The 23,512-nt window shown below is 44.2% G+C and overlaps 2 protein-coding genes across 2 annotated transcripts; one reads left to right on the top strand and one right to left on the bottom strand.

The window, feature by feature from the left end:
• Positions 1–960: 960 nt before the first annotated feature.
• LOC121658101 (microfibril-associated glycoprotein 3-like) lies at positions 961–11,504 on the bottom strand. Its single transcript, XM_042014547.1, has 3 exons — positions 11,424–11,504; positions 6,335–6,793; positions 961–4,971 (listed from the first exon to the last, which is right to left on the bottom strand). Exons 2-3 carry the CDS (start codon positions 6,612–6,614, stop codon positions 4,226–4,228), a joined length of 1,026 nt encoding a protein of 341 aa, XP_041870481.1. The 5' UTR covers positions 6,615–6,793; positions 11,424–11,504; the 3' UTR covers positions 961–4,225.
• On the top strand, positions 11,504–21,934 carry LOC121658100 (protein FAM114A2-like). The gene is made up of 14 exons (XM_042014546.1): positions 11,504–11,609; positions 12,724–12,929; positions 13,143–13,239; positions 13,677–13,772; positions 14,067–14,179; positions 15,128–15,262; positions 15,434–15,592; positions 15,948–16,071; positions 17,037–17,116; positions 17,711–17,839; positions 18,059–18,198; positions 18,935–19,007; positions 19,575–19,628; positions 20,355–21,934. The coding sequence occupies exons 2-14, from the start codon at positions 12,726–12,728 to the stop codon at positions 20,451–20,453; spliced, it is 1,503 nt and encodes a 500-aa protein (XP_041870480.1). The 5' UTR covers positions 11,504–11,609; positions 12,724–12,725; the 3' UTR covers positions 20,454–21,934.
• The last annotated feature ends 1,578 nt before the right edge of the window (positions 21,935–23,512 follow it).

Here is a 23,512-nt window from a genome sequence, read left to right on the forward strand (position 1 = left end):
AGGGAAGTCGATAAAGCTGTAACTTGCCTGAGTTGAATGACACCGTGGTGTCTCCATTGTGTCTCCAGCTGGAGACTTCATTCACAGAAGTGCTGTAACATTAAGAAAAAAACGTATTTTTTAAGGCATGCACCTAGAATTAAAGTACAATCATCCTTAAAGCAGCTCCCTTTTCAATGATCTGTTGTTACCAGATGGAAAAGTGCTCTAAATGGATGCAGATGAATTTGTTCACTGTGGATAGGATCATGAGGGGTCAGGTTACAGGAGCTTTAAAAAACTGAACCGCTATCATTAATGCATCTCTCATAACAAGGAGATAGAAAGCAGATGCTGACTGAGTATTGACCTAGCCTGAGGAGTATGGGTCCAGTAATTCTTCCTTTAGGCAGCTGATTCTCATGGGAAAATCCCCAAACATTCAGCTGTAATGCCATTATCTGCCTTGTGCAGATGCTGGCAACCAGAGACTCTTTAAAAGCACGGTGGGTGAATTCTGCTCTCATTCACACTTGCACACCCCCTGGAAGGCACTTCAGAGGGTTTCTCAGCAAGGTGGATTTTTGGTGTTTGGGGTGTGGGATTACAAAAAGAGAGGTGCTTACAATATGGAATAGTACAATCATGTGAAAAAGGTGAGAACAAATAAAACAGATTTGTGGCTGAAGGTCACACACAAAATGTGAAACAAAGAAGTAAACAAGGACCTTCCTGAAACCATTTCAGGTCTGTAACTGTTTGTATATGCAGCTGGGAACAATTACTAGGTGCTCTTGAGGAGTTTAAGACAAAAAAAAATATGACAGTGAAGTCAAGCAGGAATGGTCCTTCAGATGACTGAATATTCCAGTAACCTCTGTCAGGTTGATTAACAACATTCTGCTGAGCTCAATACAGCTGCTACATAACCTTGGAGAGACGGGCACTCCTCACTTGTAAAACAGAAAACTCCACCAGAACAAGGTTTTTCTTTTGAATTTATTCTGCAAATCTACTAATTCATTTTATGAAAGTATGAAATCCTACGTGGTTACATTAAACAGTTACATTACAATCCAGGTAATGCAAATCATCACTACAAAGTTAGTTTTAGGTACTCTTGGATAACAAGTAGATTTTAGGTCTTTTAAAGTAAGTCACAAAGAAGAGATAGAATAGCCTTGTGATTGTCAAAGACTTTAGTTTAAAGCAAGGAAACCACTGCAGAATCTCCTCATCCTAAAAAAAGTTAAGAGAGAAACACTTTCAATGTTAATGTTCAATTAGATTCATCAAAGAAATTTAAGTGCACACATCTACTCTCAGTATAACTAGGACAGTTCACAAGTTGTTTGGAAACTGGTGTAAATTTTCTATTCTCTGGAAATCACTTTTACCATTTAACATCACCATCGTCCTTGCTTTCAGATGCATAAAAATCCTGTGAAATGCACCAGAGCTCCAAATCCTCTCTAAATGAATTCAGTGGGAGTAGGATCAGTTCCTACATTCAGAGGGTACTCCTGATACACCAAAATCCTTACAAAAGCACCTCCTTCCCAGGAAGGAAATTAATTTAAGGAACAAAATACTGTAGTAATTCAGGAAAACTCTCAGCTTTGCCATCCAGCAATTGACACTGCAACTGCACTTCTGAGGACCTTTATGCATGGTCATTCTTTCCTCTCAGAAAGCAATAGGAAGACATCAGGTAACTGCGCTGAAGAACTCAGAGCTACATAAATAAAGCAGAAAAAATCAAAGAAGAGATCAAATCTTTCTAGAAACTGCTCTCCTGACACCCATCTGACACACCTCCAGTGTCATCCTGCTGCCTGTCAGCTGCCACTTCTGATGTGACACCTGTCAATCATAACTGCTTCTTAGGAAGCAATTAAATAGGGTTTAGATTTTGTAGTGGCACCTCTCACTGCGTGTGTTTTTAGGGGTTACACATCCAATGTGCTACTGCTGCATATCATGCAACAGTTTCACAGAAGCAAGGAGAGCTGTTTATAGGGAAATAAGGCAGGTGCAGGTACATTCTGATGGCCTGTGGCACAAAGGAGATTGAAACAGATCATTCTCTCTTGTAGCCTTCACCTCTTTCAACCAGTGCATCCTAAAGGGTGCAAACTCCCAAATCTCCCCTCACACATGTGCAACAATGAATCCATTGTAGCTCAGAAGTGAAGACAGCAGCTTCTCTATTCCAACAGAAATAGGAATTTATCCACAGAGTATCTTTTAACACTGATAACCTCAAAAAAACTTAAAAGAAACCAGACAGGTCACACAAAACTATACAAACTTTTCACCTGGACATAAAGTGCTATCAAACTATGGAAGCAAAAAAAGAAGTCACTGTTGAGGCAGCTACTTGAAGTGTGTACAGAAGGCTTTATTCCCCTGAAGCAGATAAAGTTTGCTACAGTCTTGGAAATGGCACCAAGCTGGTGGGAATGTTACTATAATAAAGGCCAGCAATTTTCTTCCTGACAAACCCGACAGGCCAAAGGCAACCAGGGTGATTTAACTGGTGGCTGACTGCAGGAATTTCCCCAGAAGGTAGTTTAAAATGGTAATAGATGCTGTCATTTTCCTCTCTCTGACATAGTAACTGTAATTCGTTCAGCCCCTTCATTCTGAGCATGCATACCACAGACAGCCCCACCCTGCTATTACCACTGTGCCTGCTTGTTTTCCACCTCTACTCATGTAAATGTAATGTCAAATCCTCTTAAGAATCCTGAGCAGCCCTCCAGAATCACTTGTTCAACTGACATTTCTGTAATAATAAGGGAAGAAAAAAGAGTTGTGTGAAATTAAATGGTGCTCCTGTTGCCAAGTTGTTAAAATTATATGGCAATATGCTTCCAGTAGTTGTAAGAAATTAATTTGTGGAGTGCTTACAAGCTTTACATCTACTAAATCTCAACAGGATATAAAATACTATTTAAGTGATACAACTTACAAATGTTAAGGAGAAAAAAAAATCAGCACCAAAGAGTGGAAGAAGAAAGTAGATTCTTGTCTGCACTCTAATTCCTGGAGGCTGGATCTCTACAGCTGAGGAAGCCAGGTGGGAGATCCTTGGTGAAGTACTTTTGTGTGTATGTATGTCAGCACCTGCAGCTCTCCCTTCTGCCACCTCTGCAGCACATGAGGCTGGGCTCTAGTAGTGAGCCACTCCACTCCTGCAAACAGTGGCTGGCAAATAGCTCAGCCAGCCCCCCACTCTGCCACTGCCTTGCGACAGGACCAGCCAGAGCAGAGCGACTCAGTGTCACTACTTTTCACCTGCTTTATTATAATGCTGTTCAGAAAGATGTGCCTGGCACCTATCTGTAGATGATAAATTCATTTATTAGTTATGCCACTATGTGATTACTGTCATCCTTTTCTCACAACAACGTCAAATACATATAAAACTTTGGATTTTCTACAGTGAGTGAAATCAGCAAAGTCAAAAGCCAGGCAGTGCCAGCAGTGCTGTCCCTGCTCCATTCTGTGGGACAGAACCAGGGTAAGGCGCTTTGGCAATCAGCACCAAGTTTAAACAACAAGCTTTTAGAATACACACAAGTTTCCTGCAGATGCACAGGAAACTGAGACCTCCTGGTTGTTCTCTAAGCTGCTTTGAAACGACAACAACTCATTTAATCCAGCAGCAGATCCTGGCACTATTCTTTTCCTAAGTACAGTACATTTTGATAACAACACACAAGCACGCAACACAAAACAGATTTGTTCAAGCTCACCATGGTTCTGATGGGCTACACGCACCACGAGGCAACTCAAAAAGAGCACAGAACTCAATTCATCAGGACAACACTGACTCAAAGGAATTTCAGCTCAACTTCGTGAGGAAAGAAGGAGCTCACAAAGGAAAAGTTCTTATTGCAAGTTGTACTGCTCGGCTTGGTCACTTCTCACACAGATCTGAAGTATCAAAAGCTACCAAGGAGCCAAGGACAAAGAACTCCTGTTGTGTAACTATTTTAAATATAGCAAGCCTGCTTTAGAAAGAAAAGCCCCTGCACAATATTCCAAACGGCCTTTTCTGGCAGACTCGAATCGTTAAATCAACACTGACAGAAAATACACACTTCAGATCTAGTTCTGGCACCTTGCAATTTGGAAAACTCTTGTGCACATGGGACCGAGGCAGCTTGTTTGCAGACCCTTTTCTCACACTATCCTTGGATCACCCGAGCTTCCTTCACCCCCCTGGGGATCACTGGGCTCAGCAGGTGCCTTCCTCGGCAGGCACAGAGTGGCAGCTGCCGTGAGACACGGTGTCGATGCTCTGCCCCTGGGCCTGGGGGTGGATGGACACCTGCACGGCGATCTCCTGGCCCGGCTCGCTCATGGAGCCATCGTCCGAGTCGCCGGCCGGGGAATCGCTGCGCTTCATCTCCGGGTTCCTGGGGAACAGCGCGGCCTGGGCCCCGCAGCCGGGGGGCTGCTTGTCCTCCTTTCCCACCTCATCGGGGTCATCCACTCGCACGGCCTCGAAGATCTCCTCCATGAACGCCCTGCAGTTAAGGATCAGAGGCGGGAGGGGAATGCTCCTGGCGAGCTCTTCGATGTACCGAGCAAACTCCATGGTCTTAAACTGAGTGACTTTGGCCAGCTCGAGCGTTTTGGCAGATGTGATGATAGGGATACGCTTGGCTATCTCAAAAGCCTTCTGCAGCTTCTCAGCCCCTTCCGTGCGGAAGAACTCATTGATGGCCTTCTCCGTTTTGCGGAGGTGGCTGCTCATCATGCACAGGCGGGTGATGTTCAAAATGAGGGTGATGGCAAAGGCAACGAGGCACACAATCATGTAGTAGATACTCATGTCCCCTGAGGTGAAGATAACCCTCAGGGTGACTGTGTAGTACAAGGTCTCGTTATGATTAACACCTGCACACGTGTACCGGCCCCGGTCAGCAAAGCTGACCTTTGTGATGTTGAGGGAATAATCAGCAATTCTCCACCGGTCACCTGCAGAGGGGAAAGAAATAAACAGAGCTCATGAAACAAAAATCCCAGGGTAAACATCAACAGGAGTCAAAGTTTGGCAGTAAGCAGTCCACTTCTAGCATCATAACAGTACACCAAGGACTGAAATGACACAGAAAGCCATAACCCACTTACCAATCCTACTGCTTAAAGGTAAATTATTCTGCATGCTTGCTACACTGGTTTTACTTCCTTCTCTCATCTGCACTTTCCAGTGTGTTTCTGGCCTGCTGGTTCTTCCTGACAGGGATCCTAATTCTTAACTAGGACTTCTCACCCGATGTTAAAAGACTGTCCTCTATAAAGTCTAATTTTCCATACGTTCAGAGTCAAAAGTCAAGTGACCCATGAAAAAGATCAGTCTGTAAATGGCTCTGTTGGCAAAAGAACGCAGAATTTTCTCAAGACAGTTTTCTGCTGAGCATGCAGTGCTGACAAGCAAAACCCAAGTAAAAAGAAATCAATACAAGAAGCTTTATACAGCATTTGCTGTGCATTTTTAACATAGGGGGGAAACTGTTTCCATAACTCATTTCTTCTAATTACTCTACTTTGAACTGTTTTCATAACTTATTCTTCTAATTACTCTACTTTGAACTAATCTCCAGATGGCATTATAACTACAAAAAGGTTACTGAATACTTAAGGCAGAAAAATGGCCTCCAACAAGATCCTATCAATTAGTTTGATGACCTTCATTAATACTAACAGAGAGAAAAACACACACATCTCCAAAACACTTTTTTAAAATTGAAAACTGCAGGGACAGAAATGTAAGAGCCAATGGCTGGGAAAATATATTCCCCTTCAGTTCAAAAGGGTTAAATAGCAGGAATTCCATCGTTGGCCATTACATATTGTGTTACTTTCCACAGTCTTACTGGTGCATAAACCAAAAAATACATGTACTAAGTATGGTTTAAAATATCCTGTAACAAAATTAAAGCACCAACTGCCAGCTGATAAAGTCACAAGCTGTGGAGAATTGTGTTTAATTCATGCATTTGGAAAAATATAATTTAAACCAGAGCAATACTAAATAAAACCATCAGTTAGTATTAGGTAAGATGAAGACTCATTTCTTCTGTATGGAATACTGGGATGACTCTTGAACAAGGTGATTCTGTGGGGCACCAAAGCAGGATGGATGGGCTGGAACAGAAGTACTCAGGTGTAATTCCCAGGCAACATGTCAGAGGGCAAAGGGCTTTGTTTTGCTCTCTCCTTATCTCCTAATTGTAAAAATGGGAGGATAGGAAGAGAAAATTATAATAAAGTCCCAGGGGTTTTCCAATACTGTAAAAAAGGGGAATAATGATGGATAGAAAACAGCAGGAAAACTCACCTTCATCTTTCTGTTCAAGCAGGTGTCCTCTGGAGTTATACCAAAGGATATGTTCATACTGGCTGATGTTCAGTTTACATTCAATTAAAATACTAGTCCCTTCTTTGGCTATGATATCATGGTGTGCTGGAGAACTTATTAAAGCTTGAGACACTGCATGAAGTGATGCATTGAAAGACCCAAAAGCAACTGTCCTGTTAAAAGCTACATTTTCCACTGTGAATCCAACTGAAAGATCAGCACTAACAGTCAAAATTAACAGGCAATAGCTGAGCTTCATGGAAAGCTAGTGAAAATTCTTTCATTTAATTTGGAGAAATGAGGTCGTATGATATCAAGCTGTCTGTTTTGCTCTGAGATAGGAGAGGGGGCTCTTGGTTTGTTCTGTGCTGGAAAATGTCTGGGATCCAAACGCACTTTCAAGACCATGAATATTTGAAGTGGAAACTGGAAGTACAACTGAAAAAAAAAGATAAAGCAGTAAGTTTATTAACGACAGCAAGGTTACCACGTATTCAAATTTAATTTCCAGTAAACAGATTTCGATTAGCGTAATACAAACTGTCAGCTGAGAGGTTCCAAAGCAGAGCTTTGCTCAGAACACAGTAATAAAATGAGGGTAAGAAGGCATTAGCACAGCCTCCAGTCCACTAGATGTTCATCTTCCCAACCAGATAAATAATCTCCGGAATAATAATCATTAAGGGGAAAAAGGTTTTGCAAAAAGAACAAATTGTTCAGACTACTCGAAATGCACAATTATCTTTAAAAGTGGATTCTGCATTTGTTACCAAAGAAAAGGTGCTTTCTTAATAGAGGAAGAAAAGAGAGAAAGAAGATGTCATTTCTGCCTCCCTCTCCACCAATATCAAAGTGCTTTTAAGCCCTGGTTTTCTAAAGCCAGTCTTTCATTTACCACCCAGAGAAAAACCAAAGCGCACACACACATCTGATTATTAGCACTTACATCTACTTACTTGATTTTAGGGGCACAACTGGTATTAGGGGTCTAAATACTACGTAACATGATTTAATTACTTGGAAAAGTCTCCTGGTTGTTATCTACAGCCACAAGAGGAAGTCCCTTTCTGAATATCAGGACACTGATGTCTACATATACTTCCTTTTTTGCAATCTCTCTTGTTGCTGCTGCATTTTCTAAGCCTGCTTCCTGTTATTCTTGTTTGTTTTACAATGAGGTCCTGTTGAAAATCTTTTCGTTTATGCTGCTTCATCTCAGCAGTCATATATTCTTCATTGTCTTCTCTAGCCAAACTTCATAGCAATGTGAAAAATTGTTTTGTCTAGATACTCTTCAAATTGATGTGCACAAAAGATATTTTAAGACATTCGGATACAGCCTTTAATTTTCTGTCTTCTGCACACACAGATTTTCCTTTTTTACAAGCCAGAATAAAACCAACTTGTAACAAAATGAGATGACACTGATAAGAGACAATCTGTTATCAATTTTCCTGGAAGCCTGATTCAAGAAAATTTCTAATCCAATATGTGTTCCCTGAAGTTATGATTCCATCCAGACTGCTCCAGAGCCTTAAAAAACCATTTACAAAGTACAGAAGCCACAAGCTCAAATGTTATCCTAAAGAATACCTCACTTCATACCATTGACTGTGTGACTTCAAATTTATCATCTTTTCTTCTACAAATAACAGATGTTAGTGGAATGGAATTTCATAAACATCACCACACAAAGGGACCCATTTACTTGATAAATAATGCAGACACTTTTCATCCTTCTAGAATTAGTAGTTAACACTATCTAAAGCACTTCTGAAAAATAATGTAATATGCATAAAGCCAGGTGATTTCTAGTAATTGTCTTTCATCAGAGACAAACCAAGCATATCCAAAAAGGGGAATTCTGCTGCTAAGATGCTATCCAGACTGGGAATTTTTTTCAGTGAAAGTTAATTTGCCGAAGGTCAAACCAGATTCCAGACTTGACATCTGATGAGAAATGTGTTATTTGACCCATTTCCATTTCTGTTGTGGCTATTGCCAAAACCAGTTTAACAAAGAAGGCAAAGAAGACAGCTGTGTCCAACTCTCCTTCAAGCTTGACTAACCAACTCACCCACTGAATCCTGCAAGAGAAACTGGAAAACAGGCTCCCTACTTGTTTCTCTGTAAACAGCAATCCCTTCATCTGCCTTCTTCTTCTTTTTTTTTTTTTTTTAATCATTGGCCCCACTCTGTTTTCTATCATGCCTCTTGTCCTTTCATTTAAGATGAGACTACTGCAGAGAACTCAATTATACCATTGTGCTGGAGAAGCTACTTTCCCACAGCTAAACAGTTAAAACCACTACCAAGGCCTCTTTCATTCCTGTTTTTCACCAGCTACACTTCAGGGAAAGTGTTACTGAGTCCTGCTGCCTCTGGAGAAGAGCATCCCATCCACAGCAACAGCACAGGTCTGAAAAGAACCCAATACTAAGGCTGCTGTTGATAACAACTATTCTTTTGTTTGAGGGAGTGGTTTTAACCTTCCATTTTTAGACCTCTGGTGTTTTCAGTGTTTCAGAGCCCACAAAAGACTGCTGACACTGACCTTGTGCAGGCTCCTCACAGGCAAGCTGTGGACTGGTAGTAGTTTGTGGACCACTGACATTTGGGTTGCTTTAAAGGTCTGTCACACCCTGCAGTGGCAAGTGAGGTGCTGTGGTCCCAGACCTTCAGCTGACATCACCCCATGACCCAGCTGACTTTAGCTAAAAATGCATTTAAAAGCTTTTGCATGCATCAGACTTCACAGCACCTGATACAGTTAAAACAGACAATACTTCTGCAGCAAACACAAACCCTCAACTTCACCCTCGAATCCCAGGCACATAATAACTTACAGTCTTCTAAAACAATAACCTCCCAACTGAAACGTTAGATTTATTAGAGAATAATCCCAGTGCCTCTTGTACTCTGCCTGTGCTATTGTCATTTGAAATTATTAAATTTGAATTGTTAAGGTTTCCAAGCGTCTGTGACGTTTCTCCTAAATGACATTATGAATCTCACTCATTTATTTAACACAAGAAATACTCAGCAACATTTTCCCTCATAAGAATAATTATCTTCAGTAATTGCATATGCTCTTCACTATACTTGCACTGAGCCTGCATAATGCATAAACCATTGGTGATGGGTCATTTAATTTTACTATTAAATTCTTCAAGGTCTGATTTATTAGAAATTGTTTGTCTTTTGGAAAAGCCATTATTGCTAAGCAGACAATGATCTCTCGCTGCCGAGTGCTGGGAACAATAAAATGATTTGCAAAATCCATATTCTTCATCCATTGCACTTATGCAAAACAGCTGCTGCAGCTGATAAAGGACCCAAAAAGGATAAAGCGTGATCAGTGCCAACATCACAATTCTTCAACAAAGTGTTAAGCTCAAGCAAGATGAAATGTGTCAGAATAGGAACTGGCTATTTTACAACTGAACCTGAAGCTGAGCTCAACACATTTAACCTTTATTAAACCATAAGTTGTAACAACAAATAGCAGTGGAAAGATAAAAATCTGTGATGCATGCGCTTGTATGAGTCATCCTTGGCTCCTACCCTGAAGAAGTGTATTTGTGTCTAACTTAGAGCACTCTAAGTAGTCCCACTGAGGTCAGTGGAAGCACTGATAGTACTTAAAATTACATACATTTATATGGCACTGCAAAATTGGGGCCCAAGAGGTTGCAAGTTCTATGGTTTTACATTCACTACTTATAACATCACATCATACCTGGAGTAACATGAGGCAATAAACCAAGACACACCAGACAGAGCACAGGCTGCTGATGTCTTGCAGAAATACAGTTTGCAAGCCCCCTCTGACCCTCTGTCAAACCAGGGGGATGCATTTGGCAGAGCCCTACAGGCAGAAACTCTTGTGGGATTTATGAACATAGCATGGTCTTGACAAGAGCCATTCTGGGTGCACGCAGCATGGGAGAGGCCACAGGGAGGGCTCACTTCTGCTGGCACCAGCCAAAGCTCTGCAGGGGAATGGCAGCACCCACGGTGCAAAAACCAACCTAAGGAGCAAATCCACAGGACACCAGGGCCAGCCTCGCTGGGTGAGGCTCCCTGGTGGGATTTGATGTTCTCCTGTGCACAGTCCCGTGGCTGCCTGATGGGATTTGGTGTTTTCCTGCACGCACCCCTTGGCTGCCTGACAGGACACGGTGTTTTGCTGTGCTTATCCCTTGGCTGCCTGACACCTGTCACGAGGTAACCTGCCACGACACAGCATCGGCTGCGCACCAGAACAGGTTTTTTTGCCCTGTCAGCTAAAAACCACCAGGCACAAAGTTCCACTTAGCATTACCCTGTTCCCACAGCCCCAGTGTGCTCCAAGTTCACTCGTGGAAAAGCCCCGGTCCCGCTGGGCTGGTGGTGGCAGTGGGACAGACGACGCGACTACACTGCAGCCGAGGGCACCGGGCCACGGGGCTGATGCCACGCGGGCTGGTGTCACTGGGGCATGACGTCAAGCCAGAAACATAAACTCACAGAATATTCTGAGCTGGAAGAAAACCAAAAGGATCATCCAGCCCAACTCCTGGCCCTACTCAGGACACCCCGACAATCCCACCCCGTGCTGGAGAGCGCTGTCCAAACGCTCCTGGAGCTCTGGCAGCCTCGGGGCCGTGCCCATTCCCTGGGGAGCCTGGGCAGTGCCCAGCACCCTCTGCGGGAAGAACCTTTCCCTGAAATCCAACCTAAACCTCTCCTGACACAGCTCCGGCCGTCCCCTGGGTCCTGTCACTGTCAGAGCAGAGCTCGGAGCTGCCCTTCTGCTGCCCCTCGGGAGGAGCTGCAGACCCCGATGAGCTCTGCCCTCAGTCTCCGGTTCTCCAGGCTGACCAGACCAAGTGACCTCAGCTCCTCGTGTGGCTTCCCCTCGAGCTCCTCCACCACCTTCGCTGTCCTCCAAACCCATCCCTTGTTGCCCCAGCTCCATTTCCACGCCGGAGCAGCGAGGCGGGACACGGGCCCGCGGCCTCCCCCTCCGCCGCTGCCTCCCGACCCCGACCTCGCCAGGTGAACCTGGCGGTACCGCCGCTCTCACCGGGACGAGGGTACCCGGCCAGGCCCGGCCCGGTCCGTCCCGCAGCTCCGCCGCCGCGCCGGCCCCGCCGCCCGGACGCGCTTCCCCGGGCTGAGGCCGCTTCCGGGGCAGCGCCGGGGCCGCTCTGCGCCGGCCTCGCTGGTCACGGTCCGCCCGGAGCCGCGGGGGCCGCGCCGACCGCCGACGGTGAGGGGCGGCACAGGCTCAGGGGGCTCTGCGGGGCACAGGGAGCCCCGCGGGGAGAGGCGCTTTGGGGTTCCTTGTGGGGCAGGCAGCACCGTGTGTGGGGGGGTGGTGTGGACACCGGGCGAGCTCCTTGTGCAGCAGGAGCCCCACGGGAAGGTTTAGGGAACCTGGGGGTAGCATACGGGGCAGCCCGATGTGGGGGTTATGGGACTTCGGGGGTCTCCCGGAGAAGCGGAGGCACAGGGAGGCCTCCAGGGCTGCGGGGCGGGGAGGGTGCAGGGGTGACCTGGGGGCCGTGGTCGCTGCGGGATCCCGGTAGTCCTGGGCAGATGGGGTGGGGGTCCCCAGCCGCACCCCGAGCTGTCCCTTTCCTTCGCTTGAAGCCATCGCTGCCCCGTGGCGGGGGCAGCTGCCCCGATTGCATCAGTGACCGCCTGGCCGGGGACACGGCGTCGCCCCAGTGTGATCCCGGGAGCTCTGGGGTGCTCGGTTTGGCACCTGCAAGTCACTTCAGCCGCAGCTGCTGCCAGAGGAGCCCGCACGGGTGACACGTGGGCCCCGGGAGCAGCGTGACAGCCCCGCTCATGGGCTCCCCATGCCCGATCCGCGGTGCTGGGGCGGCTGCTGTGGCAGCTGGGGCACATCGCAGCTTCGGGGGGGTGTTCGTGCCCTGCAGTGCTCATCCCCGAGTACAGAAGTGACCCAGTCGCTGCCTCCCTGCCTGCTCAGCTCTCTGTGTCCCCATTTGTATCCTACACTCCTCAAAGCAGCCATCCCAAGCCACTTGTGTTCACTTTTATTTTGGTAGAACATGTAATGATTTGATTATCTGAGGCCCTATCGTACCGTCATTTGTTTTCCAGAGTTAGCAAACTGTTTTTTTTCCCTGCGGAGAGGGTGTGTCAGTTAGATAAAGCCACGTGGCCCTGTGGGACTTTAGTCTCCCAAGTATGACATTTCTAGTTAGACATAATTTAGTCTACACACATGTGCGTATGCGTGGCCACATTGTTGTGTTTAATTATTTAAAGCACCAATGTGATGCTCTTGAACTAATGTCAAAGTGCAAGGGAGTGATTATTTAATTTGCTTTGCTTTCTATGGATGTTTGTAGTCATGTCTGAGGAAGACAGTGGTGAAAATCTGAAAGAAGAAACCTCTTACAAAGATGAAAATGAACAGAAGACAGAGGAACTTGGCTGCTCTGAGAGCAGGGAAAGGAGAGAACAAGAGACTGTGCCTGTGACTCGGAAAAGACCTGAACCCAAGCCCCCAAGCCAGCCTGCTGCCACAGAAAAGCCTGCAGCTGAAACCATCAAGGTATGTTCCTGTGCTTGCTCAAAATGATGTGACTTCACATTTCATGGCTTTGAGCACAGGAGAACTCTGAGCATAAGCCCCACTCCTTTCTGAAAATTCACATTGCTGTTCTCTGAAATGAAAAAGCCGCACAAAAGCCACATGTCACAGTCTGCTTCTGTTCCTTTCCTCACCATAATGCCTGCATCAGTCTTCTGTTTTTCTTCATTAAAGGTCTCAGATCCTCCTGCAGTTCAGACAGGGTGGGGCTACTGGGGAAGCTGGGGGAAATCTCTTCTGTCAACTGCGTCTGCTACCGTAGCTACTGTAGGTAAGGCTCTTTCTGGTATTTGATAAATATTTTAATCATGTTTTGTGTCTCAAGCTGGTGCTTTAGAACTTGTTTCTAGAGAAGGGGATTTCAGTTATAGCAGCCATTATTGGAAAAATGTCGAGAGAATTGTTCAAGTAATGGGAAAAGCTTGTACCAAAAGGGACAGTGAGATAGGAGATAATGCACAGACAGAACTTTCAAGTTTTTAGGGCGTTTGTGTAATTTTCACCTGGTATTTTAAACTGGTATTCAGCCAATATTTACAACTTCATTTAAAAGCTGAGATGAAACCTTGGTTCATTACATTGGTAGGCAAGCTGGATAGAAGGAGGTTTCAGTGCTGGTTAAACTGTTTTGAGCAGAAGGAGTCCAGAATAATAAAAAAGAATATGCAGCTCTAATCTTGTTTCTGTTCTGATTTCTGTCTTCTCTAGGTCAAGGAATTTCAAATGTCATAGAAAAAGCAGAAACAACCCTTGGGATCCCCAGTCCTAGTGGAATCTCATCAGAGTCTAAAGACGCTACAAGAGGTCAGTTTTGTACTGCATAAGAACAACCCTGAAATGTTTTTCATAAGATAATCAGCCCCAAAATGACATCACCTTACTCTGCACCTTGCACCTTGAGATAGATAATAAAAACATTAAAATAATTCTCTCTTGCTTCGTTCTGTTAGCTCTGAAAAGTAGAAAGGAAAATAATCTGAATTGTAGGCTTGCTCCTGGCAGATATTTGGTGTCTGTTGGTTTTCTCCACTCTGTGGCTGACAGGGTCTAGTTTTGTTTTTGGAAGTCAGGAAGTTAATTCTGTGCCTTCTAATGCAGGAAGTGAGAATCCTGCAGGCAGCAATGCCAATGCAGCGGATGATGGCAGCTCCTTCCCTATTGCTGGGGCTCTTGAAGTTTTATCAACCATCTCTACTGCTGTCCAAAGCACAGTGAGTGAGTTGGGAGTGTGGGAGAAAATGGGTTTAAGGGAGCTTTGGGGTTTTGGCCTTTCATCTGAAACATTGTAAGAGGAAACTTAATTTTGACGTTTGTGGGATATGTGGTGAGAAACTCCTCCAACTCAGACAAACCTTATCCTGGGCCTTGCTTCTAACTGGCACCTAATGTGAAAAATGTCTTGAATTGTGATAGTTCTGTATATACATAGCAAAACAATCCTAACGGTGGATTGTGCAGAGTATGCATTTCTGTGCATGTCACCTCTGTACTCTGTCATCTCTGCGCCTTGCCTTTGGAGCGTTCAGGTAAATGCAGGGTCAGACTCATTCCTGGAGTGTTTCCACTGATTTCCACAGAACTGTCTGGAGATGAAATCCATTCTCCTCTTCAAACACCTCTGTGAAACTAGCCCAATTTGCTTGGAAATCAGCTTGCTCCTGTGACCATGAGAAATGCACTTCAAAGGAAGCCATTACCCTTGGAAACTGCTTTTGTGATCTGCTGTCTTGTCAGTTTGCCTGGGAATCTGAAAGAGCTGCAGATGGAAAGCTGCCTTCTGTTTCTGCTTTTAAGGCTTGAACAAAAGTTAGCAATCAAAATCCACAGGTGTGGTGTTTTCTCATTGGAAGGATGAGAACTAAATACTGCAATGTGCTGAGAACCAGCTTCTTCACCAACTAAAAATGTATTTCCCATCAGATTGCTGCAGCTGTCTAGGTGCTGTAATAAGCTGTTGGGTGGTAATGTGTTGTGGCTCTTTCCATGTCCTGCTGCTCTTTTTGTGATGACTAGGGTTGAATTTCAGGGTGGAAAGGACCAATTTGGCTTTTCTGTGAGTGCCCAGCGTAAGATTGCTGATAAAACCCTCCCAATTCAATTTCTTCTGTTGTGTAATCTCTGAGTTTTATGTGCTGTCTTTATCCAAATCTGATTCCTAGGGTAAAAGTGTTATTAGTGGAGGTCTGGATGCCTTGGAATTCATCGGGAAAAAGACAATGGATGTAATAGCTGAGGGAGACCCTGGATTCAAAAAAACAAAGGGCCTGATAAACAGAACCTCCACGTTATCTCAGGTACAGCAGTTCCCTATCAGCACCTCATTGGTTTCTCTCATGTCTTCTCCCTTCCTTTGTGGAAGGGGTCCTCTCATTAAGCAACCATTTTTGCTATTGAGCCAAAAGCCTTCTCCTCCTGTGTTCTCTATCTCCTGACACTGTCACGAGGCCTCTGCTTTTCTTTTTCAGGTCTTACGAGAGGCAAAGGAGAAAGAAGAGCAGCAGACAGCTACCGAGGTTACCATGGCTACTGAGAAGAAAGCCCATTATGGGTTACTGTTTGATGAGTTTCAGGGTCTTTCACATCTGGAGGCCTTGGAGATGCTTTCCAGAGAGAGTGAATCAAAGGTAATGGCCTTGAGCATTTTGCTTTCTATTCTGAGTTCAGCTGAACAGGGGAAAAAGGATTAGAAATATATGTATAGACATGTAAAAGCAAGTGCTCAGAACTTGCTGTAAAATGATTACTGGACTTCACTTTGATCCTTGCATTAGGATCTGGTGTTTACCTTGGGAGCAGTTTGTCCTGTCCTCAGCTCCTAAAGCCATTCCCTTTACCCCAGCCAACCTCAGTTCCTGCAGGTCTCACAACTTTTCTCAAGTTACTCTCCTCACACCCACTCATTTGCTGCCTTGGCCTGCCTTTTCCATCCTATTGGATGGATTTATTGATTCTCTCTTTGGCTGTGCTGCCCCTAACCAGGTGAAAGCAGTTCTGAATGCCCTCTCTGGAGAGAAGTTGGACACACTGCAGGAGGAAATGGAACAACTCAAAGAAGCATTTTCTTTACCTGAATTCTTTGAAGAAGAAGAGGAAGAAAAGAAGGGTAAGAGAGCCCCAGGTTCTGAGAAGAGAAGCTGGTCCTCAGTGCAGAACCAGCCAGCCCTGATCAGTAGCAATGGCCATGATGCCAAATTTAAGTTATTCTTTAGATGGATGTTTAATCCTAAAGCCATCTGTGTCCAGGGGCATGACAGGTAGCAACACCCTTCATCTCTGTAAAGCTGCTGTGCAGTAATTCCATAGCAGGAATGATTTCTTGCCAGAGCAGGATTAGAGTTGTTTGACTCATGGGCAGTTCATAAAACTGACCCTGAGCCAAGATGCAAATTCAGAGAGAGAGTGGGTTTCCTCGACCAGGAAGGAAAAACTGTGAACAGAGTTGTCCAGCATGCAGGAAAGCAAAAAGGCTTTTTATTTGTTTATTAAATGAGATTTAGCCACACAGAGCAAAAGATTCAGAGGTACCTTTGCACACAAGAGCCCTGATTCTTGAGAATTACATGGATTTAAATGTAAATTTCTTGCCTTGCTTTTACCTAAATGCTCATCAGGGAGGGCTTACACACCTGCACTTGCTATCATTCAACATTTAATGTATCTTTTATATTTGCACATAATGGATCTCACATCTGCTGTGCCATATATAATAGGAGAACCATAGGTTCTAAGTGATATTTCACACTCTCCAAGGTGATGTGCAAGTTAGTGTGTTATAAAAGGCTGCCTGTTAAAAAAAAAAAAAAAAAAAAGGAGTTACCTTAGCTACAAAACCAGAATTGAGAAAGCAAGAACTAACCTTCAGGCACTGATGTCTCCACCTTTGCAGAACTTACCTTAGAAATTGTATTTGAAAAGACTGGGTTTGATATGTCTTTGCCTGAGGTGATGATTCAAAGAGAAATAAAGGAAACAGTTGACAGACTTGTGCAGAACTAGGTGTGCACTGAAGTGCTGCTTATGCCTGAATCTGTCCTTTGTGTGGATTCTTTAACCTTTCCTGTCCTTTAGGAGATGAGGAGTTCACAAAAGAAGTAACAGAGCTGTTTTCAGAATTGCACATCTCCTCCAAGCCAGAAAAAGTGATCACGGTGAGTTATTTTCCATATTCTAAAAGCTGGAGAGTTTCCTCACTGGAAGAGCTTCTCTTCACCTGCTTTGCTTGTGAAAATATCAACTGCATGAAAACAAGCTATATTTTAGGTCTTTTGGCAATGGTAGGCAAAGGAGATGGGCCTTTTCTTTTAACCTTATGGGGCAGAATCATGTGAACCTTCAGCCACCACAGTGAAAAAACCTATGGTCATGAACTGAAGGCCTCCTCTTGGTACAAAGCACCTGATTTTACTGTGTTCAGGAGCTGGTATGAAGAAGAATCACCTTTCTTGCCATCATTTCACTACCGTTCAGATCCACCAAGTGGCAGCAGCATTCTGCAGACATGTTTCTAATTGTTGGTAAACTCCAGCCCCTGGTGCTAGAGAAACAGCTGTCCTCAACTACATCAGTGCAGCCAAACTTTTGCAAAATCCTGAAGGCACTGGGATTATTTGTCCTGGTTCTTCTCAGAAGCTTGAAAGGAGTTGTAGCTGGTTCTTTCCTCTGGAGAGGGCCCATACTCCATTGTCTTGTGTGCAGGGGGGCTTCATTCCAGTCATTAAATATTATGGCACATCTTGCTACAGGTGAGGACATCTGCTCATGAGTGGATAGCACAATTCAACAGCAGTCTTTCTAAAGAAGAAAAAGAAAGTGAAGAAAACCAAGAAGTAGAATCCAGAGATGGTGACCAGGATACTAAGAAATCAGTAGAGGTAACTGAGTAATCAAGGAAAAGAATACTTGCCTGCAGAATGTTTATCTGGCTGCTGAGTTGCAGTTGTGACTCGCAGGGTGTATGGGTTTCTGCACACAGGGTGTGTGGGTTCTGAGGTCAAGAAAGTGTGTGATAGTATGGTGTGTAATTGACTTGTTTTAAATAATAAAAGCTGCTAGTTTCTGTGTGGTATGGGGAATTTTTGTCACTCTTGCAGGATATTCATGCATTTGCCATAAGAAGCCTGGCAGAACTGACAGCCTGCTCCATTGAAATGTTTCACAAAACTGCAGCTTTGTTTCTCTATGGTCAGAAACAGGAGGTGACAGCCACAGACAGAGCCAAGTCCCTTTCACAGTGAGTGCATCTCTCAGTAAATGGATAGCATATAATGACTGATTAAACTGTCTAATAATTCTTTGGAAATCCATGCAATGCAGGGTTCTTGAATAATGCATAGGTGTTTAAATTTGGGAATTGGGCAAATTTGTGGATTTGTGATGGGTGGCATCATTGTCTTTTAGAACTCAGCTATCTCTTTCCAGCTTAAAGACATTTCTTGATAAGAAAAAGGAAACCCTTCTTGAAAGCTTTGTGTAACCTAGAAGAATATTTGCCCTAAGTTTGTGCTAGTCAGTAGGCAGAGATTTAAAACATGACAAAGCAGTTGTATAGAAGTGATTCCTGATCACCTCTCTGTTAATCATTTAGTATGCTTGGTACGTGAGACAGCAAAATTACTACACAGGAGACACTTGGCATGTGTCTGAAATGTGCAGTACTTTCTAATTCAGAAAATGATACTTGCCAGTAAAAAAAGGCAAGTTAGTACTGTTCCTTCTGGAATGGATGTGTCTGTCCTCTGAGTGCTCTTTAAGATCTTCTGCTTTAATTATTTATTTCCCCATCTTTCCACTCTCTATTTTATTGGGGAAACTTCTGAATCTTCATGCACCATTTATATGTTCTATATCGATTTTGGTTTAATTTAATAAGCATGGAAACAAGGCATTTATGTTTTAGAGGAATGCAGAAAGAAACTTCATCTTGAGGACTGTGTTTACTTCCTTGTTTTCCCTGTCTTCCTCCACAGACTGACGATCATGCTGTGTAAAGAACTGTCAGCTTTCTCTAAAGAGTTCACAACGTGCTTAACAACTGCAGGGGTAAGAGTTACACCACAGTTCTTAGGAATGAGATGTGGCTATTTGATAACAGCCTTGGGATCTTTGCCATGAAGTGCTTTTTTGTTTTTGCGTGTTTCAATATGCAGGTTTTTTTCCCGTGTGAACTGATCTTCTAGGCCAGGGTTCCTCAAACTGTGGCAGCTGAGTTTTTGAGAGGCTCCTGCTGCATTCAGCCTGGCACTGAGTGGGGGGTGGGAATTGATGCTCACAGTGTTAAGGAGACAGAGGCAAAAAAGGTTTGTGAGCCTGTTGTGGGTTTTCCAAAGCACTCGGGTGTTACTGAAGATTGTATCATCATCTCTGGATTCTCCACTTGTCCCCAGCTCATTTGAAGATGTGATGTGTATTCATACCCAACCTGTGCTGGCCACATGCAGGTTACTTTGTTCTTATTTGCACGCTACAAGGCTGCTGAGCTTGTGGCTTAGCTTTCCTCTAGTTACAGGAGCAGTGGTGGTTTTAAACTTACTGGGGATTTAGCTTTATCTTGCTTGAAGAAATGTGATCAAATTTTCGATCAGGATAATGTATGTCTGATCTCTGCAGGTCAAAGAGAAAGCAGATGTGCTTAATCCCTTAATCACTGGAGTGTTTTTGGAGGTCAGTTATGCTAACATTAAAACTTTAAGCTAATACTTTAAAAATAGATATGCTGGTTCTTCCCACTTCAGGATCCTTATGCATGCCAAGTTCTCTAACCCATGGTCTAAAATTGTGCTTATCTGTCTAATAATGTGAAAGTTTTGATAAATGTTTGTAGATTTGCACAAGAGATGAGTTACTTAGTGAGGAGTGAGTGTCAGCTCACAGTTACGATGGGTCAGGAGACACATACTAAATTCAGCAGTCTGCATTTTTAGAATTGAAATGTCCAAAGTCAAACCTTAGACAAGTTCAGAAATTAGCATGCAAGAGTCCCAACACTTCCTTAATGTTAAGTGGGTTCTCAATGCTTGCAGAGCTCTGAGGTGTGGTAAAAAGGGGTGTTTCATGTTGGTGTGTTCTTCCTTCCTGCCACAGCATGCTATGCTTCACTTAGAAATAAACACTTTTCTTCTCTTACTGAGAACAGTATCCTACATTTGGATTGGAACTGATCTTGTTTGGCAGTCTTTAAGCCAGTTGCTTTTTTTGCCTAGTGGCATAAAGCCCCTCAAAAACTTGATATAAAATTGATTTCTAGAATGAATCCTTTAAAATCCAGCAAGCACTAGGCTTCTGTTTTTTCTGTGCAATAATCAATGCTGTTTGAAATGAGTATGTGGTGAGTAAAGCTGATTGGTAGCGTATTTATTCACATGTGTATTTTGGTTTTTGTTTTTACAGGCTTCGAACAGTGCTTCCTATATCCAAGATGCCTTCCAGCTCTTGCTGCCTGTACTGCAGATCTCTCTTATTGAGGCTAGAACGGAACTATCACAGTAATAAAAATCCTTCTAATTAAGAACTTTTTGACCTTCCCAGTTCATAGTTTCCATGCTGGAGAATGATGTAATGGCTCTTATTGAAGGGAAAAAGATGAACTCTGTTCACTGCTGCTGCAAGAATGGTGATTAAGTGCAGACTGGCAATGACAGCTCTTACAGCACACTGAGAGATGTGATTAGCATAGTCCAGGCTGGTGGACAATGTGACAGACTAAAAGTGCAGATTGCTTCTCTGTTTCATGGACTGTCTGTATCTTTTCACCGAAATCTCTCTGCTGTATGTGTTAACAAGCTCTTTGTGTTCACAGTCCAGAGAGCTTCTCCAGTGCTGAAGAGAAGAGTAGCAGCTGGCTAGTTAGTTAGCTAAAATCATGGTGTGATTTTTAAGTCAGACATAATTGGGTTCCTGATAGCTCTGCATTTGTGTCAAAGTGAATATTGGATAGGAGGTGCAAGAAAAGGCAAATTTTTATGATTATGAACCTCGCAGTTCCTAGACGGGGCAGAATAGAGCAGAGAGGATTCCTGATCAAGCTGTTGCTGCTGAAGAGAAGCTCAGCTTCCTGAAGATGTCTGTATTGTGTCAGGCATGTGGGACAGGGACTCTCACCAGGGGGCTGTTTCTCATTCTCTCATGCTGTGCTTGCTTCAGCATGAGCTGGGAAAATGCTGATCTGGCCCTGAGAATGCAGGTACTTGGCTTTATAGCAGTAAATGAGAACTGACTAAAAGGGATTGATTCGTGTTTGGGCAATTTAATGAGAGAATTCAGCAGGACGATTCCCCTTTTTCAGTGCAGCTTGACATGTCAGCTACAGGCTGTTCACAGACTCACATACTGCTTGTCTTCTCTTTCTGTGGAAAAACACTGTAATGCAACACTCCTTCTTGGAAGGTATATATTAAAGTAGGGAGAGAGGAAGCAATTTGGCCCTGTTAGTAGAGTCCTAATTTGCCTCAGAAGCTGCTCCACGTATGGTATCTGTTTCTTTGTGCTGTGCAAGTTCCCTGCTTTGTTCCTTTATCTTTTGAGCTTGCCCATGGGGAGGCAGCAGCCTCTGTTGGAATCACAAGAGCAGAAATGCACAGCTAGAATGGAATTTTGAGAAGTCCATAATAGCTAACCAGAGGTGACTGAGTGTCACACCTGCCTCTGCACTTGCTCATTGGTAACAATGGTGCTCAAATCCCCTTTTGAAAATCCTCTGGGTTTTAGCAGGTCTTGCACATCTCTGCTATGCTGAGGGTTTAGAACATTCCTCTGCTCTAGTTGTGCAGTAGAGAAGTATTTTTTGTATTAGAATACCTTTTGGCTAATGCTCTGATTTTGTATATATGGAAAAAGCCCTGTCTTAGTCATGGTTAGACTGGTTAGATCTCTAAAGGGAGAGCTTTTCCTTGAATCCTAAAACTGGACTTGAAAGGAGTGTGTCTGGGGTAAAAAAAATCTGCACTACAATAAAATCTATTTTTTTCTTCTTTGGTTGGTAGCATTATTAAATAAAGGATTTGTTTTGACAACTGTTTCACTTAAAAGCTATCAGGTAGCAGTGGGCATGAATGAAATAAAAGAACAGTAGTTTTTTTTCTCAGCCCTGACTGCATCTTTTGGAGCAGAGCTGGGTGCAGCTCTGGGGCCAGGACAGCTGGAATTTTTCTCATGGCAGGAAAGAGTGCTCTGAACACAGGCTGGGGAGTGAGAGCTCCCACAGATGAGCTCCCAGTTCCTGTGTCAGTGCAAAAAGGCAGCTTTGCTCCTGCCAAAAAGCCAAAATGTACAGAAATATCAGAAGAGAAGAAATAAAGGTAATGGGGTTTTACGAAGCAGCAGCTGCTTTTGTGCAGATAAATTCCACCAACCTGCAATGCTTTAGTGTAGAGTAGTTTAATAATTAAAGGAAATGAGGTGATTTTTTGTATTTAACATGCAGACAGTAATTCTTTCGGTCATGTGCCCACCTGGATTTTGTTATAGCAGCCAATAATCAAACGTGCACCAGCTTCATTTGTGTGCCAGTGCAGGGACTGCAGTAGATAGACAACAAAAACAGTTCCACAGTTGCCGAAATCTTTCTACCCAAAGGATTCATCAGAATTCAGCATACAACTGTCTGGAGGTCTTCCTGCTTGGCCTTGCCTTCCGTGTGAACCTAATGAGAGCTGACAGTAATTTGAGCCCTTCTGGTAGCGTTTGGGGAGGTGAGAGGTGGCTGAGAATAGATAAGAGGCAGCTAAGATGCTGGCAGTGACTTGGAGGGGGGAAAAAAGCCTTCCACGATTGTTTCCTCTCCTTGGGAGTGCTTCTGTTAGTTGCAGCTGTAGAAGCTGCTTCCTGGCAGCTGCTGTGGAAGGGTTTAAAACATAAAAAAGGCTTGGTCTTCCTATGGGCTTGGGGATGTGCTCCCAGGCCTTGTCCAACCACCTTGCCAGGGACTCATTTTCCATTATTAAAACATGCATGTTCAGTAGCAGCAGAACCTCTGGCAGGATGAGCAGTTGTCTTCATTTGGAAGAAGCAGCAGCTTTGCTGCCACTGGTGGCCCTGCCTAAAGGGACACCTGTCCCAGGTCACCCACAGCACAAATTAAAGGGCCTGACTCAGAGGCAGGAAGGGGGGAGCTTGTGGCAGGAGGAGGAGTGCTCTGGCATTTCCTTCTCAGGTGTGTATGTTGAATCCAAAATAAAGAGTGGTCTGTGATGATGTGACTCAAGCAGAGATGGGTGTTCTGTAGTCAAAGGCTCCTTGACACAGAAACAAAGGACATAAGAGGCCTGTACTGTGCTAATCCATGTTTGCTGGGAGTCTCCTATGGCAGCAGCTCGAGGTTACCACGCACTGGTGTTTTGGGTGCTGGCTGCAGGTGCTTTCCCTCCTTCAAGGGCAGCTTTGTGCCTGCTGCAGGGTGAGAGCAGAGCCTGTGCAGTCTGTGGGCTGGGACCTGGAGGTGTCCCTGGCTGCCACTCTGCTGTCCTGCTGGGGGTAGCAGCCACCCGTGTGCTGGAAGATGTTGGTGGCTGCAGCCTGGCCTGATGGTCAGGATGGTGCCAGTTCCCTGG

This window comes from Corvus kubaryi, unplaced genomic scaffold, assembly GCF_017639235.1.
Source record: "Corvus kubaryi isolate FWS band 111438036 unplaced genomic scaffold, C.kubaryi_AGA036_p1.0 split2-37374, whole genome shotgun sequence".
Classification (NCBI taxonomy): Eukaryota; Metazoa; Chordata; class Aves; order Passeriformes; family Corvidae; genus Corvus; species Corvus kubaryi.